General features: G+C 46.1%; 2 protein-coding genes across 2 annotated transcripts; both read right to left on the reverse strand.

Moving 5' to 3' along the window:
• Positions 1-6,853: 6,853 nt before the first annotated feature.
• On the reverse strand, positions 6,854-7,873 carry LOC308495136 (melanoma-associated antigen B4-like; the record flags this gene model as incomplete). Its single annotated transcript, XM_081043065.1, has 1 exon — positions 6,854-7,873. The coding sequence occupies one exon, from the start codon at positions 7,871-7,873 to the stop codon at positions 6,854-6,856; it is 1,020 nt and encodes a 339-aa protein (XP_080899191.1).
• A 10,401-nt stretch (positions 7,874-18,274) lies between these two features.
• LOC308495137 (melanoma-associated antigen B4-like) lies at positions 18,275-19,309 on the reverse strand (the record flags this gene model as incomplete). Its single annotated transcript, XM_081043066.1, has 1 exon — positions 18,275-19,309. One exon carries the CDS (start codon positions 19,307-19,309, stop codon positions 18,275-18,277), a length of 1,035 nt encoding a protein of 344 aa, XP_080899192.1.
• Positions 19,310-19,339: the final 30 nt, after the last annotated feature.

A 19,339-nucleotide genomic window follows, 5' to 3' on the forward strand; every position in this document is an offset into this window, starting at 1 on the left:
CCTGGACTCCGGTTAAGGCCGAGACTCCACCCTTTGCACAACTGGGGATCCACCCTGTTAGATAGGGGTCCTGGCTCCCGGCGTGCACACAGGTGGAAGCTCTTCTGGGTGTCCCAGGGCGAAAACCAGCACAGGACTCCATTTCATCCTCCCTGCTTTGGAGGACCACAATTGTATTCTGTGTGGGTGCGTCCCACATTCCTCATTCGGGGTCCTCACCTCCATCAGTGTCAGAGACTGGGACCCCTCCCTGTACTGACCTCGGGTCGTTCTCCTAGGGAACGAGACCCAAGCCCTTGAGAACCCTGAAGGGTAAGTGACGGGGCGCTCAGGCTGAGATCTTCACAAGCCAGATCTCCCACTTCTTGGAAGTTTGGTCACTGACTAATACCTTCCGTCCCGGCGGCCGTCCCTTCTAAGTCACCATTATCTTTGTTTCCTTTACCACCAGTGAAAATCCAGGCCCTGGCTACACTTCTCCAAATTACACACACCATGAGCCAAATGAGTGCCTTTTTTAATGGAGCCGTCTATGAGTCGCCAACGCAGGGTGTACAGTGCCAGTCCAGTGCATTCTGGGCATCCCACTCCAAGGGAGTATCACCCTTATTGCTCAGAAACTCCCAGGTGATGATGAGCATACAACATCTAGTCCGTGTTCTGTGTTCACCTGCACTGGCGCAGGAGGACAAGGCACCTTACTTCCCTACCTTAGGTGTAGATTTTCTGTGTTTTACGTACAATCCCAAAGTGAGCGTTCCGGACAATGTTTCTTTGCAGGCTGTCTTTCATCTCTGAGGCCCTCTGTCTGAGTGGGGTTCTGGCCCCTGCTCACTACTCGGAGTGTCATCTAGCCCACCCCGCAAGCTCCCTTAAAATCAACTCCCACTGAAGCATTTGCAGTTTTCTCAGACCCCAAACTACCTTGCCTCATGACATTTCCACTTAATTGCTTTCAACTCAAACCTCCTCCCCTCTTCACCCTTCCTTTGTACTTGTTCCTTATGTCGTAGTGTATATCGCAACAATTGTTTCACATGAGAGCAGCTGCCAGAGTCTGAAATTCAATCGGCAGGGCCTATGTACTCCTTTGAGGTTTTCACAGGTTTTTTTCTTTTTTTGGAGTGTTTTGGTTTTTCTTGGAAACCATCCCCAGTACTAGCATGAATCCTTTTAGAGTGCCTAGTTTAAATTAATGGTTGGGAAATAAACAATCCCCTGAGCATGAGGTGAAATTCATTAGGATTTCATTTTTCTTACGTTCCTTTAGTCTGAGCAAACCCAGGTATATCTTCGAATTTTACTAGAAGAAACACTGGAAGGAATTAGGCAAACCAAGAATTGGCCAATTTTTCCTCATATATAGTCCTTCTCTTTTTTGGGTTGCATTAATTAAATATTTATAAAGTGCCTGTTGTATCCTAGGCAGTATGCTGAGACTACAACTCCAAAGGAGACAAAACACCTTCCCCTTTTCGTGAAAAAAAGAAAACAAAACACTTTCATTGATGTATGATTGACACACATGGAGCTGCACATTTAACATATGCGACTTGGTGTGTTTGGACACAAGTATGCACCCTTAGGCCATCAGGACACTGTGTGCCATAAACATATCTCTTTCCTTCAAAAGTTTCTATTCTCTTATTATTTATGTATGTATGTATGTATGTATGTATGTATGTATGTATATATGTATGTATGTATCTATTTATTAATATCCTCCTTCCTTCATTCACTGCAAAAATTTAAGCATCCAATATCATACTATTGACTATAGGTTCTGTGATACACAGTACCCTTCTAGGACTTATTTGCCTTATGCAGCTGAAACTTGTATCCTATGACCGCTACCTCCCCATTACACCTCCTCCCAGCTCCTGGCAACCACCATTCTATTCTGCTTCTATCTGTTTGAGTATTTTAGATTCGTCATATGAGTGGTATCACATATTTGTTTTTCTGTGTGTGGCTTATTTTCACTTACCATAATGTCTTCTAGGTTCCCCTGCGCTGTTGCAAATGGCAAGATTTTCTTCTTTCTGAGGCTGAACAATACTCCATGTGTGTAATACCATATTTTCTTTATTTGTTTATCCATCAGTGGACAGTGACTTTTTTACCGTTTCCTGCCTGTTGTGAATAATGGTGCACGGAACATGGTCATTGAGGTTTCTCTTCAAGATCCTGACTTCTGTTCATTGGACGGGTATGTAGAAGTGGGATAGGTGAATTGCATGCTCGTTCTATTTTAATTTTTTCGGGAACCTCCATATTGCTTCTCATGGTGGCTGCTGCATTTATAGTCCCACTAAGATGAAAGAGTTATCATTTCCAAATGGTTGCACTTAATCAGATTACTCTCTACTTGGGGAGAGAGAAAGACAGTTAACTCTGTTCTTTTTGTTGTGATGAGAATGCTTAACGAGAGAACCACTCTCCTAACAGATTTTCAAGTGCACACTACAGTATTGTTAAATATGGGCTCCGTGTTTTACATCACATCTTTGGAACTTATTCATCTTGCATAACTGAAACAACACCAGTTGAAGAGCAACTCCTAGTTTCCCCCTACCCCCAGGCCCTGGCCACCACCATTCTACTCTGTTTCTATGTGTCAGACTGTTCTCCATACCTCATATGAGTGGGATCCTGCAGTATTTTTCACTGTTTGACTGGCTTACTCACTTACAATAATGTCCCCCATGTTCATCCATGTAGTCCCATATGACAGGATCTTTTATTTTTCAGGGTAAAGAATATTCCATTGTACGTATATATCACCTGTTCTAAAATCCATTTGTGTGTTGATGGATCTGTGGGTTTTTTTGTTTTTTACATAATTGGCTATTGTGAATCATGGTGCAATGAACATAGTTGTGTGCAGCTATCTTTTTGAGATATGATTTCGTATACAAACCGAAGTGGGATTGTTGAATCATGTGGTAGTTCCAGTTTAATAATGTTCGGAGGACTTTCCCAACTGTTTTCCTTGATGGGTTTACCAATTTACTTTCCCTCCAACAGTGTAGAACGTTTCTTTCTCTCATCAACCTCACTCACACTTGTTAAGGCTTGTCTGTATGATGGTAGCTATCCTAACAGGTATGAGGGGATATCTGATTGTGGTCCTGATTTCCATATCCTTGATGATTCGTGGTGCCGGTCACGTTTTCATATACCTCTTGTCCATTTGTATGTCATCTTGAGAAAAATATTCAGAGCATTTGCTCACGTTTTAGTGGAGTGAGTTTTTAAATGATTAATTGGCTAATGAAATATATGGGCTCCCTACATAATTTGATAGTAACCCTTTATCAGCTGTATGGTTTGCAGCTTTTTCCTCCCATTGCATAGATTGCTGTGTCATTTTGTTAATTGTTCCCATTGCTGGACAGAGTTATTTAGTTTACAGTCTTTCTTTTTCTCTTTTGTACTTCCTGTATTGTTTGTGGTGTCATATATGAAAAAAAGAAACACATTTCCGAATGAAAGGTGAGCCAGTTGTTCGTCTTGTGTTTATTTTCTTGGAATTTTATGGTTTCAGGTTTCATTTTTAAGTGTTTAACCCATGTTTCACTAATTTTTGAGTAGGATGTATGATAAACCTGCACTTCAACTCTTTTGCATGTAGGTATTCAATTTTCCCAATACCATATGTTGCATTTACCAATACCATATATTGCTCAGGGACCAAATTCAAGTCCTAAATTTGACTTCAGGGCAGGCCTCTCATCTCTCCCTCCGTTGACATGGGACCGCAACCCTCAGACCAAAACCCTCACCTCCCTGTTACTGCTCTGTGGGAACAAATGAGCCTCTCTGGCTGACATCTCTGCCTTTGTCCTACTGGCGCTAGCAGTGGGGAAGATTCTGTGTGGCCACGGATGATATGGGTCGCGTGTCTCCCCACTCTTTACTGTCCGCACTCTGACTCCTGGCACAACCTTTACACTGAGGCCCTCAATTCCCTGTGAAACCCTAGAAGGAGGTGAGGTTTGCCTCATCTGGCCTCAGCAGCCTCTGGTCTGCCAAGGCTAGCACTAGTGGACGGAATCTGTGCTGAAACCCACTCTTAGGACGTGGGTGGGCCTTTCAGTAGTCAGAATCCTTACCTTGGTTCCTGGCGCAATCTGGAAAACTTCCTTCTGCTCACCTGTGTCTGTCCACTTTGATGATGTTCCTCCCGGCCTTGAGGTGTTGTGGGAGAAACTGAGTATGACTCATCGTGTCACCATGACTACGTGACACGGTCTCAGTTGTGACTACAGGGACGGGGCTGCATGTGGCCCACTTCTTTCTGGGAGGGATCCTCTTATCATTATGTAGTGTCACCATGTTGACTGCTGTTAGGAACCAGGTACCGTTCCTCTGCTGAATGGGGTATGATCCATCAGTGCAAGGAGTTTAAGTCCCTGAGACCAGCCCCTTTCAGGAATTGAGGCCGGAAGACCCTGCCTGTGACCTCTCAGGGACATCTGCAGAAGCGGGCATTAGATGGACATATGTCTTACGGAACAGTTGGTTGCCTCACTCCTCATACAGGATTGTTATCTTGACACGGTCATGCCTGGGCTTCCATTCTCTGCTGAAAAGCCAGCCTGTACACGGAGGATCTCATTCCCTTGAGACCCTGCACGCAGATTCTAAGGGGGAATTGAGCTTGTCAGCGCCTAGTTGAGCCTCCCAGGCATAACAGCGGAGGAGGGGTTAGGTGTAGCCCTGTCCAGTGTGGATTGAGTGGTCCCCACGATGGTTCTCCACTCTGACTATTCAACTTTCCCGCCTGGGACTCCACTCTCTGCGGATCTGAGGCAATAGCGTTCTGGCGAAATGCTCACCTCCCAGGGTCCTGAACTGAAAGTCAGTGTTAGCCACGAGCAACCAGGACTGTTCTGAACCTCACAGGGCTGACAACTGGGAAGGGACTTCATTGGGTCCTATTGTTCTGGCTGGGTCACTCCGTCTATCTCATTCCTGTTTCTCACGTCCATTTCTGTGAGAACCTGACACTCCTTCCTCTACTGACCTGAGAACTGTGCCTTTAGATCAAGGCCTTTATGCCCCTAGGAAGTCTGAAGAATGAGGGAGGCTTTGCTCAGCCATGCAGATTTGTCTGGTTCCCCGTGTGTCTGAGAGCGGATGGGACCTGTGTCCCTCAGAACCCCTATATTCTGGGGTGTTGGTCTCCACAGGCCCCTTACGTGGGGCCCTCACCTTGCTTGCTATGTCTTGGATGAAAGGCTTCCTGGCAAATTCCACGTCTCTGCAAAGTCTTGAACAGTTACTGCTCTGCAAACATTGGAGACAATGTGTCCCTCTCCAGGAGTAATGTGAGGTAGGGACACTGTAGCACGTGGACGGGGACGCAGGACAGCTTATGTTCTGTCTGGGAAAAACATACATTGATCTATTTCTTGTCTTTATCAGTCAGATGAAGGTTCTCATGTAATTTCTGTTCTGGCACAGTTACTTTCCACAAATTAGAGATTGTCCCGGATGATTTTCAGAGCTCCTGACCTTTTCAGGTTATCTAACATTGCAAATGTAGGTGATCATAATGTCACAGAATATTGGCTCTCTGTTCCTACCTCTCAATCATTGTGGCATTCTTACTGTCCTGGCTATGTTTTCAATCCAGTAGTTAGTACACAAGGCCGTTCTTTTCACCACTCGATGTTTTGAGGTAATGAGAGGAAACCTGAAATAAGAGGCACAGGTTGTGTCTCAGGGTGTGAGGAGAACATTGTGGGCTCACCGTGGGTCAGACTAGCTGTCTAATTCTTCCAGGCTTGCCATTTCCTAGAGCCCCTTGAATGCTTGCACATTACCAGACTCTAACTCTATGAGATTCAGGCTCTCCACTTTACAGAGAGTCTGATAAACCCTGTCTTGTAGGACTGCTGGAATACGTGTAATGGACGGAAAGCATGGCACCATGCCTGTCTTCTATGGAGACATTAGGGAATGGCAGTTATTACTGATTATCTTGACCTCACGTTACCATCCATCCAGCTGGAATTTTTTTTTTTTTTAATATCTAAGAGAAGTCAGAAAATATGCAGTGATTTAGAAAAATGGAAAACCCCTTAAGTGGCCAAAATTCTGTTTATCGATGAAAACTAAGTAATATGTTGTGTGCAACCCCCCTTACTGCCCTTTTGCCTCTTGCCTCATGAAGTAGTGTATCTCGCCCTGTTTTCTAACGATAGGTTCTCTAGAATCTATAATTACATGGGCACGCGCTGGGTCTGCTTTGACTAAACATCCCCAGTGCAAGCATGAAGTCTTCCAAAGCGATGATGCTCAATTAACGATTGTGTGAAATAAAAGGCACGACCAACGAGAGGTAAATTCACTGTGATTTATATTGTCAAACATGCTTGGAAAACATAAGCAAATCCAGGTACATATCTTTTAAACTTACATAAGGACTAAATGAGTAAGGCTAACCAAGGACTGACCAACTTTTACTTGATGTATCTCTGTATGTCTTTTTATCTTCTTTTCCCTACTATTTTGGTGTAGAATTCTTCACATTTCCAAGGACACTCCTAGCCAAAAGACATGTTATCTTGTTTTGGATCACAAAGTAATTTAAGGAATTTCAAATTGTATTTCAAAACACCAAAGTCTGACTCCTAAACCTGACAAACAGCAATGAACGTATGATCCACGTCATTTCACAAACTTACATTCTGAATCTAAATGAACTCTTTGTTGAAAAGACCACCACACAAAAATGCAAAAACTAGGTTAGACAACAAGATATTTGTGCATATTAGGAACACTGCTTAACAGGCCTCACAAACCAGACGGTGAAGTATCCACCTCAGATCTCACTCAGGGGAGTTTAGCGGCTGGATGTGGCCCTGGGGACCCCACTGGACTTGGAGGTAGTGCCAGCCATGGTGGCAGCAGTGGCCCGGGCTCTCTGTTCCTCATCTCTCAAAGCCTCTGCATAAAGACATGGAAAGTCACTGGGGGTGCTACCATTGATCTTGGACAAAAACTCCAGCACTTTCATCTTGGTGATCTCAGCATGGGCTCTGGAACCCCAGAGGAATTCAAAGGATGGAGGATCACTGTTGGGCACCTGCCGGCACTCCAGGTACTTTTCCTTCACCAAATCTTCGATGAGCTTCCTGGGCTCCCCGAAGATGATGTGCCTCTTTCCGTCATAGATTCCCCACATATTCAGGATTTCCCAGATGTCCTCCTCAGAGGCGCAGTTGTGATGCAAAAAGATCACACCCAGGAGAGGCATCAGAATCCCTCTTAGAGGAAATTGCCAGGCCCTGCTCAGACTCCCACCGCCGTTATCATCTGTGTTGCAGACCAGGGTATAGGAGTGACTGTTGGGCTTGACTTCCTTCATTTCTAAGCCAAAGATCAGATCCAAGCTCACAGAGGCTTTCCAGAGGATCTCAGGGAATTGCTCCCTGTACCTTTTGTGGATAATCTTCAGCATATCTGCCTTTCTCATGGGCTCATTCATTTTATACTTATACAGCAAGAACTGCACCAACATACACGCTTTCCTATCTAGAAGATCTTGGCGAGAGCTCTCAGTGGAAGTAGAGGCCCGGGAGGAATTCTTACTTTTCGGAACACGGCTCCTGCCACATCCATCAGACCTTTTGCAGGAAACACCTGCAGCAGCACTGGTGGTGTCTGGGACATTCGGAGGCGCCGGGACCGTACCACCCACAGCGGAGGTGGAGGGACCATCCCAACAAGCAAGAGAGGAGGATGAAACGGCCTCTTCTTTCACTGCAGGAGATGCCTGCGCATCCTTAATACCTTGGGTCTGAGCTCTGCTTTGGCGGCGTTTCTCACGAGCACGGAGCTTACTATTGTGACCACGAGGCATGACGGCTGTGATCTCGGAGACAGACAGGAGAGTGGGTCAGTGGACAGGTGATTTCGTACCTGGTGGATGGGAAATGAGATGATATGAGCACGAGCAACAGGTCAATTTCACCGTGGCTGCAGTGAAGGCAGCCTCTGAAAGTTTCCCTGAGGGCACTGATGGAGAACCCACTAGGACTCTGTTCTCCTGGTCAGTCTGTCCCGAAAGAATCCATAGAAAAGCCATGACACCCTAAGAGTGAGTCAGTCTTCCCCTGCCTCCTAGCAGCTCCGCCCTGGGTTTACTCAAAAGTCAGCAGGTGCTGGCAGGGGGATCCCTGTGTTCTGCCATGTGGAGTCCTTCTAGTTCCCATTCAAAATTATCATGTCAACTGTGGCCAAAGTCTGGGCACCGGCCCTTCTGGTACTCTGACATTGACACCTCAAAGCTCCCTTAGACCCCGGAGAAGGAACTGAAGGTGGGCCTCAATCACCTTCCTGCAAGGGACACTTAGTGCTGAGAGCGGAGTGGGGTCCTTTCTGACCCCACTTTGGGTTCATTTGGGTCCGCAGCCGTCAGTCAACCTCCTCACACTGGCTCCTTGTAAGGCTTGGCAGCACTCGCCTTTTGCTGACTCTAGCCTACATCTCAGACTCAGGATCCCACCTCCCTTAGTCCCGATAAAACCAGTGAGGGGGATGCTCAACCTGACAGCCGTTCCCCGAGATTTCTTGCGCTGATATCAAAGGGTTAGGATGGATGCTTTCATGTCCCCTCTTTTCAGAGTTGGTTGGTCCCTTGCGTCCTCCCTCGGGTTCCTCAATGTGTGTCCTGCTAGAGAATTCCTCATAGGAAGAGGCAGCCTCCCTGAGTCAAAGTGTGAGAGAGTGAAGTTGACCTTATCTGAACAAACGTGGTCCCCGGGGCGTGGAGCTATTGCAAGCAGGTGGAGTCCCGAGGTAGGTGGTCCCACATAGGATCTCAACTCGAGATCTAAATTTGACTCATGATGGGTTCTAAGATTTCTCCCTCTACTGACCGGGGTCCACTCCCCTCTGAGCAATACCCTCCACTCCCTGTGACACTTCTGTGAGGACTGAAGGGCACTCCTGTCAGACATGTATCCTTCAGGCCGGCCAGCCCTGACAATAGGGAGAATCGTTTGTGGCCCCACTGATACGGTGTGCGACATCCCCCCAGTCTTCAACCCGGCAAAACACGAAATTCTGCTGCTGCTGACCTAAGGCTGCCGCCATTGACCTGGTCTCTCACCTCCCTGCATCTCCTGGGAAGAAGTGAGTGCAACTCGTCACGTCAACATGCCTCAGTCTCGCAGGTGTGCAAGCAGAACTGGCGCTTTACGTGGCACCCTCCTATCTCCTATCTGCGTAGGAGGGGTCCCCATCCCCACTCAGTGTCACGGCCCTGAATCCTATCAGGGAGTGGGTTCCTTTGGGTAAACTGGACTCACTCCATTAGACCAAGGCCCTTGCCTCCCTGATACCACCTCCAGAAGAAATGAGGGCCACCTCAACCTGCCAACTCTTCCCGGGACTTCCTCTGCTCAGCTGGGGAGCTGGCACTTCTAGCCCTCACCTCCTAAGTTCCAGCCAGAGGGGAAATTAGTTGCGTTTTAAGCCTATAGTGTGCCTGGTAAATCCTAGAGCTGAGCTCAGCAGCGCCACACTGGGTGTCCCCCTTTCATGTGTAGACGTTGGCTCATAAAACCTCCTGGTCCCCATCGTGACTGCAGTTCAGACTGAAAGTCCTCTCTCTGTAGAAGGGGGGCTCCTCCCGAAGAGGAAGCCCTTCTCCCTCACACATTCCAGGCCGACATCTCGGCGGGGGCCTCTGAGCGCCGTGGGCAGGGGAGGGATGGGGGGGCCCCCTCCTTCGTTATGCGAGGGACGTGGTTTCTTATGTTCCCACTCGGGCCCTCATCTGGATCGTGTTGGGACGGACACGTCCTGCGTGTGTAGAAGGGGGGCTCCTCCCGAAGAGGAAGCCCTTCGCCCTCACACATTCCAGGCCGAATGTAGGCCGACATCTTGGCTGGGGCCTCTGAGCGCCGTCCGCAGGGGAGGCTTATGGGGCCCACCTTACTAATGGGATTCCCGTGGTCTGTTAAATTCCCACTCAGGTCCCTCACCGTGACTCCAGAGCAGTCCCGCGAATCCTCAGTCAGTGGAACCGACGCCGCGCGCAGCAGTACAACGCCCTCAGCTCTGGCTCCGCCTCGGCTTGGGCTCGGGCTCGGGCTTCCGCTGCGCCTCGGGCTCCGAAGCGGAAGTCCACGAGTCACGTCGGCGTGGCTGCCCCGGATGTCCGACGGCTGACAGCCAGGGCGGGGCTCCGTGGGACTCCATTGTTGTGGAGTGGGTCGTCCCTAGTCCTCGCTGAGGGTCCTCATTTGTGTGTCTTCACAGCCTGCGACTCCTGCCTCTGGCGACCTGGGTCCTCCAGGCCCCCAGCAGAGCCCTCGTCCCCTGAGTCCAGTGGGCAAGTCAGGGCGCACTGCTCTGCTGTCTGCTCGGCCTCGCAGGCCTGCCAAGAGGGGTGGGACCCTGCGAGCCTCCGTCTTTTGGGGAGCCATCCTGTCGTGAGCACCCAGGGCCGTCACCTGGACTCCGGTTAAGGGCGAGACTCCACCCTTTGCACAACTGGGGATCCACCCTGTTAGATAGGGGTCCTGGCTCCCGGCGTGCACACAGGTGGAAGCTCTTCTGGGTGTCCCAGGGCGAAAACCAGCACAGGACTCCATTTCATCCTCCCTGCTTTGGAGGACCACAATTGTATTCTGTGTGGGTGCGTCCCTCATTCCTCATTCGGGGTCCTCACCTCCATCAGTGTCAGAGACTGGGACCCCTCCCTGTACTGACCTCGGGTCGTTCTCCTAGGGAATGAGACCCAAGTCCTTGAGAACCCTGAAGGGTAAGTGATGGGGCGCTCATGCTGACAACTGTGCATGGCATGCTGCTCACTCTAGTCCCCCGTGTAAGTCACTCTTCATCTTGTCCTGTGTTTCTTGTTTAAAATCCTCCTTGGAAAGGCTACATTTTTTCAAACTCTAGACTGCTTTCCTATTGCTGTGTTGTCAGTGAATTGGTCACTGTCCCAGGAATGATGTGAGATAGGGACACTCTAACAACAGGCAGAGCTGCAGGATGAATTTGCTGTCAATGAGAAAAGAAAAAAATACGTTGATGTAGTCTTTCTTTGTCACCCCACCCCCTGACTTAGCTTCTTTCTTTGTACACCTCGTTGATTCGGTTTAACTTTCTATGTGGAAGATGCTGTTGGGAATGATTTTCTGAGCCTCTGTACTTTGAGGTTTGCTTTCTTTAGATATGTACATGATCACATTATCACCAATTACTATCTCTTTCTCTCCTTTATGCCGAAGCCTCAATTATCTTGATACGGTTATTACTCTGTTTATGTATTTCATTGGAGTGTTTGGGGTACAGAATCCTTTTTATCATCTGATACACATTTTGGAGAAATGAGAGGAAAGGTGAATTAAGGATCACAGAGTTGTCTGTAGGCTGGCAACAGAGGACAAGTGTAAGCTTCAGACATATTCGGGCCAGGGGTCTGGTTCCAATCCTGTCACTTAACAGCCATGTGAAATTAGGCACATTACCAAACTCTGTGAACCTCAGTCTTTTCATCTGTGGCATGGGTTTCATAAGATGTATCTTGTGTACTGGGAGAACGAGTATCATGCATGCAAACTGCCTGTTTAGAGTTTAAAGAATGCTGGTCCTACAGTACTATGATTAACTTGTCCCCTGGAGTTTCAATGCACTACTCTGAGATTTAATTTTTAATCCAGGTGATGTGAGAGAATATCAGTGCTCTAGGAAAAAGAAATCCCTATCAGGCAAAATGCTGCTCAGCAAGGAGAATTAAGTACTATGTCCCCCATTAGAGTATGTTCTTCAGTGTCGATGTGAGGTAGAATTCCTCAGTAGATGGAATAGAAAGCTCCTAAAATATAATTTGAGGATCCAAGACTTACTTCCTTCTCAGCTGACCTTCTTCCTAAGCCACTTCCAATTAAAAAAAAATTACGAATTGAATTACCATATGACCCAGCAATCCCTCTCCTGGGTATCTACCCAAAAAATCTGAAAACATTTATCCATAAAGACACGTGTGCTCCAATGTTCATTGAAGCTTTGTTTACGGTGGCCAAGACATGGAAACAATCAAAATGTCCTTCGATAGATGAATGGATAAAGAAGTTGTGGTATATATACACAATGGAATACTATTCGGTGGTAAGAAAAGATGATATAGGAACATTTGTGACAACATGGATAGATCTTGAGAGTATAATGCTAAGCAAAATAAGTCAGACAGAAAAAGCAGAGAACCATATGATTTCACTGATGTATGGTATATAAACCAAAAACAACAAAAGAACAAGACAAACAAATGAGAAAGAAAAACTCATAGACACAGACAATAGTTTACTGGTTACCAGAGGGTAAGGGGGGTGGGGGGAGGGAGATGAGGGTAAGGGGGATCACATATATGGTGATGGAAGGAGAACTGACTCTGGGTGGTGAACACACAATGGGATTTGTAGATGATGTAATACAGAATTGTACACCTGAAATTTATGTAATTTTGCTAACAAATGTCACCCCAATAAGTTAAAAAAGAATCAACCTTCCACAATTAAAATAAAAAAAGGGGCAGAAAACGTGAACAGAAACTTCTGTCAAGAAGACATACAGTCAACAGATATATGAAAAAATGCTCTATGTGTCTGTATGCTATTATAGCACTGTTTTGATTAATATAGCTTTGTAATGTAGTTGAGAGTCAGTAAGTGTGATACGTATATCTTTGTTCCTCTCTCTCAAAATTACTTTGGCTATTTGAGGCGTTGTGTGGTTTCATATGAATTTTTCATTTTTTTCTATTTCTGTGAAAAATTCCATTGAAATTTTTATAGGGATTGCATTGAACGTGTAGACTGCTTTTGGTAGTATGGATATTTTAACAATATTAATTTCTTCAGTCCATGAATATGTAATGCCTTTTCATTTGTGTCATCTTTAATTTCTTCCATCAGTGTCTTATTGTTTTCCGTGTATAGGTATTTCACCTCCTTAGCTGTATTTATTTCTAAGTATATTATTCTATTTTGACACTATTTTCAATGGAATTGTTTTCTTACTTTCTTTTTCAAAAAGTTGGTTGAATAGCATGTAGAAACACAACTGATTTTTGCATGTTTATTTTGTATCCTGCAACTCTACTGAATAATTTATTTTTTCTAACCGATTTTGGGACACATGAAACATACACCCAACTCTCTGTCGCCCCACACCTGGAGGAGTCACTGTCTCTCTTGGTGCTGAGCTGGGCTGATGCCTGTAAAGTCAAGTTGCTCTTCTATCTCTTCCAACTGATCTTGGTTTCATGCTCACTAGTGGTATTGCAACTTTTGATTAGATTATTGATCTCTCATAAAAGTATTTTGCTACTAATATCATTGTTAGATCTGTGTTTCTATGGGAAAACCGGGCTAGGAATTCCTTGTGTACCATCTTGCTGATGATGCCACTCAGTCAAGACCTTTTAAAATTTTTTGATCCCAACAATTTTACTGCAGGTTCATTTACATTTGCAAGAAATTCCCTACCCACATGACATGTTACTTTGCTGTGGACCATGGAAAGAGAGGCAAGGATTTTCAATTTGTTGTACAAAATCCCAGAACTTTCATAGTTATACTGAAAAACAGCTATAAACGTGTGATACAACACAAAAGCAGATAAATTTCCCAGTTCCTCAAGCAGAGCAAGATCAAAAAAAGGACATACAAGGTGTTCCCTCCAGCTCCACCCTGGTGCTCAACTAGATTATATGTTGGGCTGTCCTTTCAAACATAACTGAAGACTCTCCCTGAGACCTCAGTGGATGTGGGAGGTGCTGCCAGACTTGGCCCTGGCACATGGCTTGGCCATGGCAGTAGTATCAGGGCTGGCTGCAACTATATCTCTGGCTCTGTCTTTCTCATCCATCAAAGTCTCTTTATACTTCATCCTGTAATGGAATTCAGGATCTGCAAGGACTGCCAGCAGGGACTGGACTCTATAGGACCCCAGTGTCTTGGTGTGTGCTTCCTTTATTCTTTTAGGAAGAATGTCACATTCGTATCTGACACCTCCCTCTGCTGACCTGAGATTGCCCTCCTTAGACCAAAACTCTCATGTCTCTGACAACTATGAAGAAAAAGTGAGGAGGTGCGCAGCCTGACAGCTCTGCCTGGAGTCTTGCAGGTCTCAGAACATGCAGGGCTAGACTCCTCATAACACCCAGTAATCTGGGATGTTGCTTTCCCCAGTCCTAATTCATGGGTGTCCTCGTATAGGTTCTCGTCATTTCAATTAAAAGCGTCTTGGGAACTCACACATCTTTGAAAACTGAGCACTACCCCTACTCCTACCCTTGCAGAGAATGTGTCCCTGTCTGGGGAGTGATGTGATATGGGAAATGCATAGTACAAACCAGGGGCCCCAGGCTGTAAGAAAAATTAAACATGGTAATCTAGTCTTTTTCTTCTCCAGCCAGACATAAAGGTCTTATGTAACTGGAATCTTCTGTACTAGTAGATTTACTTTTTATAAAGAAGAAGCTGAATTGGTCAATTTTTTTAAGTCTCTGATCTTTAAGGTTATCTGATATCACATACGTACGTGATCGTGTTGTCAGCAAATGTTATCTCTTTTCCCCCTTTATTCATATCTCACGTTTATTTTGGTATTATTGTTTCTCTGGCTATGTATTCCTATCCAGTGGTTTGGCCACAGAGTTCTACTTTTTATTGCTTGGAATACATTTTGCAGTAATGAGAAAAAAAGTGAATTGAAGAACACAAGGTCGGCCTCAGGCTTGGAGGAGTGTTCAGACTAACTTCAATCTAGGGCCTGTTTCCACCCTGTCACTATCCAGCCATGTGAACTTTGGCACATTATTAAAACCTGAGTGAAGCTCAGGCTCCTCATCTGTGAATTCAGTTTGATAAGCCCTATCTTGTTGCATTGGTGGAATGTGTGTAGTAAATGTAAAGCACCTGTTGCAGTGTCTGGCATGTATCATGTCCCTGCCTTCTGAGGCCGGGTGGCCACACTTTCAAATGAAAGATTTTACCTCCTTTTGACCTGATATAAAGATGTGAAGTAGTAGGCATCATCTGATAGCCCTAACCTGAGCCTTCTACAGCTGATATAAAGGGTGGGACATGACTCTCATGTCTCCCATATTCAGACTTGTGTGGACCCCTCAATCTTCTCTCAGGCTCCTGGATTTGACTCCTGGCAGGGCCTGTAGCTCAGCTCCTCCTTTACTTGACACTAATCCCTCATAATAAGGTTCACACCTCCCTGTGATCCAGCAGGAGGGGGTAAGGGTGGCCTTATCTGGTCATACCTATCTATGGTCTCACGACATTGAAAGCTGTGCCAGGCAGGTTCAGGCTGTATGAGAGATAGTCCCACTCAGGGACCCAACTCAAGTCCTAAATTTGATCCTGGACTGGCCTAACATCCCTCCCTCTGTTGACATGGGACCGCCCCCCTCAGACCAAAACCCTGACTTGCCTGTTACTCCTCTGTGGGAACAAATGAGCCCCTCTGGCTGACATCTCTGCCTTTGTCCTACTGGCGCTAACAAAGGGGAAGATTCTGTGTGGCCACGGATGATATGGGTCGTGTGTCTCCTCACTCTTTACTGTCCGCACTCTGACTCCTGGCACAACCTTTATACCGAGGCTCTCAATTCCCTGTGAAACCCTAGGAGGAGGTGAGGTTTGCCTCATCTGGCCTCAGCAGCCTCTGTTCTGCCAAGGCTAGCACTACTGGAAAGAATCTGTGCTGAATCCGACTCTTAGGACGTGGGTGGGCCTTTCAGTATTCAGGATCCTTACCTTGGTTCCTGGCGCAATCTGGAAACCTTCCTTCTGCTAACCTGTGGCTGTCCACATTGATGATGTTCCTCCCAGCCTTGAGGTGTTGTGGGAGAAACTGAGTATGACTCTTTATGTCACCCTGATTATGTGACATGGTCTCAGTTGTGACTACAGGGATGGGGCTGTATGTGGCCCCTTTCTTTCTGGCAGAGATCCTCTTATCATTATGTAGTGTCACCATGTTGACTGCTGTTAGGAACCAGGTACCGTTCCTCTGCTTAATGGGGTATCACCCATCAGTGCAAGGAGTTTAAGTCCCTGAGACCAGCGCCTTTCAGGAAATGAGGCCGGAAGACCCTGCCTGTGACCTCTCAGGGACATCTGCAGAAGCGGGCATTAGATGGACATATGTCTTACGGAACAGTTGGTTGCCTCACTCCTCATACAGGATTGTTATCTTGACACGGTCATGCCTGGGCTTCCACTCTCTGCTGAAAAGCCAGCCTGTACACCGAATATCTCATTCCCTTGAGACCCTGCATGCAGAATCTAAGGGGGAATTGAGCTTGTCAGCGCCTAGTTGAGTCTCCCAGGGATAACAGCAGAGGAGGGGCTAGGTGTAGCCTTGTCAAGTGTGGGTTGAGTGGTCCCCATGCTGGGTCTCCACTCTGACTATTCAAGTTTCCCTCCTGGGACTCCACTCTCTCCTGTGGTGAGGCAATAGCGTTCTGGTGAAATCCTCACCTCCTAGGGACCTGAACTGAAAGTCAGTGTTAGCCACGAGCAACTAGGACTGTTCTGAACTTCACAGGGCTAACAATTGGGATGGGAGACTTCATTGGATCCTATTGTTCTGGCGGTCACTCCGTCTATCCCATTCCGGTTTCTCATGTCCTTTTCCATGTGAACCTGATACTCCTTCCTCTATTGACCTGAGAACTCTGCCCTTAGATCAAGGCTTTTATGCTCCTTAAAAGTCTGAAGAATGAGGGAAGGTTTGCTCAGCCATACAGATTTGTCTGGTTCCCTTTGTATCTGAGAGCAGACAGGACTGTTGTCCCTCAGAACCCCTGTACTCTTGGGTGTTGGTCTCCACTGTTTCCTTATGTTGGGCCCTCATCTTTCTTGCTATCTCTTAGATGAAAAGCTTCCTGTTACATAAACTGTAAAGGTTACCTAACATTGCAAATATACATGATCATAAAGTCACAGAATGTCTTTCATTTATTTGTTCATACCTCTCAATTATTTTGGCATTCTTAGTGTTCTGGCTATGTTTTCCAATCCAGTAGTTTGTCACAAGGCCATTCCTTTCACCACTTGTTATGTTTGAAGTAATGAGAGGAAATCTGAAATAAGAGGCACAGGTTGTGTCTAGGGTGTGAGAAGAACAGTATGGGCTCACCATGACTTAGACCAGCTGTTTACTTCCAGCCTTGCCTTTTACTAGCCCCGTGAATCCTTGCACATTACCAGACTCTAACTCTGTGAGATTCAGGCTCTCCACTGTACAGAGAGTCTGATAAATCCTGTCTGGTAGGACTGCTGGAATATGTGTAATGTATGGAAAGCATGGCACCATGCCTGTCTTCTATGGAGACATTAGGGAATGACAGCTATTACTGATTATCTTGACCTCACATGTTACCATCGATCCAACTGGAATTATTTTTTTTAAATCTAAGAGAGATGTTAGAAAATATGCAGTGTTCTAGAAAAAAGCAAACCCCTTAAGTGTCCAAAATTCTGCTTATCAATGAAAACTGAGTAATATGCTGTCAGCACCCCTCCTTTACTGCCCCTTGACTTGTTCCTCATGAAGCAGTGTATCTCATCATCTTTTGTTATGATAGCTTCTCCTGGAATCCATAATTGTGTAGGCACGTGCTGGGTCTTCTTTGACTAACATCCCCAGTGCAAGCATGAAGACTTCCAAAGTGGTGATGCTCAATTATCATTTCACTCGATTGTGTGAAATAAAACCCAAGAACAGTGAGATAGATTATGATTTACATTCTCGAACATTCTTGAAGATCATAAGCAATTTCAGGTACACATCTTTATAAAGTTACAAAAAGAAAGCCTAAATGGAGTAAGGCAAACCAAGAATTGACCAACTTTTACTTGATCTATCTTTACATATACCTTCTAATTTTCTGATCCTGGCTATTTTAGTGTAGAGTTCTTTATTTCCCAGGATATTCCTCTCCTAAGGCCATGTTATCTTGTTTTGGATCATAAAGTGATTTAAGAATTTTCAACGTGTATTTCAAAAAAACCAAAATCTTACTCCTAAATCTGACACACAGCAATGAAAGTATGACCCATGTCATTCATAAACTTACATTCTGAATCTAAATGGACTTTCTTTTGAAAACAAAGCACCTGAAAATGCAAAACAACAAAACAAGATAAGAAAAGAATATATTTGTGCATATTAGGAACACTGCTTAACAGGCCTTTCAAAGCAGATAGTGAAGTATCCACCTCACATCTCACTCAGGGTGAGAACTGCGGCTGGATGTGGACTTGGAATGCCCACTAGCCTTGGAAGTTTTGCTAGCCTTGGTTGCAGAAACAGCCCGGGCTCTCTCTTCTTCGTCCCTGAAAGCCTCCTCATAGTGGGATTGGAAGTCACTGGGGTTGGTACCATTGATCTTGGAAAAAAACTCCAGAATTTTCATTTTAGTGGTTTCAGCGTAGGCTCTTGAACCCCAGAGGAATTCAAAGGATGGAGGATCACTGTTGGGCACCTGCCGGCACTCCAGGTACTTTTCCTTTACCAAATCTTCGATGACCTTCCTGGGCTCCCCAAAGATGAAGTGCCTCTTTCCATCATAGATGCCCAAAAAATTCAGGAATTCCCACACTTCCTCCTTAGAGGCACGGTTGCCATTCAAGAAGATCACCCCCAGGAGAGGCATCAGAATCCCTTTTGTAGGAAATCGCCAAGCACTGCTCAGACTCCTTCCACCGTTATCATATGGGTTGCAGACCAGGGTATAGGAGTGACTATTGGGCTTGACTTCCTTCACTTGTAAGCCAAAGATCAGATCCAAGCTCTCAGAGGCTTTCCCAAGGATATCAGGGAATTGCTCCCTGTACCTTTTGTGGATAATCTTCAGCATATCTGCCTTTCTCATGGGCTCATTCATTTTATATTTATTCAGCAGGAACTGCACCAATATACTTGCTTTCTTATGTACAAGATCTTGGCGAGAGCTCTCAGTGCATGTAGAGGCCCGGGAGGAATTCTTACTTTTCTTAACGCGGTTCCTGGCACGTCCATCAGACCTTTTGCAGGAAACACCTGCAGCAGCACTGGTGGTGGCTGGGACATTGGGAGGCGCCGGGACGGTGCCACCCACAGCGGAGGTGGAGGGACCATCCCAACAAGCAAGAGAGGAGGATGAAACGGCCTCTTCTTTCACTGCAGGAGATGCCTGCGCATCCTTAAGACCTTGGGTCTGAGCTCTGCTTTGGCGGCGTTTCTCACGAGCACGGAGCTTACTATTGTGCCCGCGAGGCATGATGGCTGTGATCTGGGAGGTAGACAGGAG

This window comes from Rhinolophus hipposideros, assembly GCF_964194185.1.
Source record: "Rhinolophus hipposideros genome assembly, chromosome: X".
NCBI classification, from domain to species: domain Eukaryota; kingdom Metazoa; phylum Chordata; class Mammalia; order Chiroptera; family Rhinolophidae; genus Rhinolophus; species Rhinolophus hipposideros.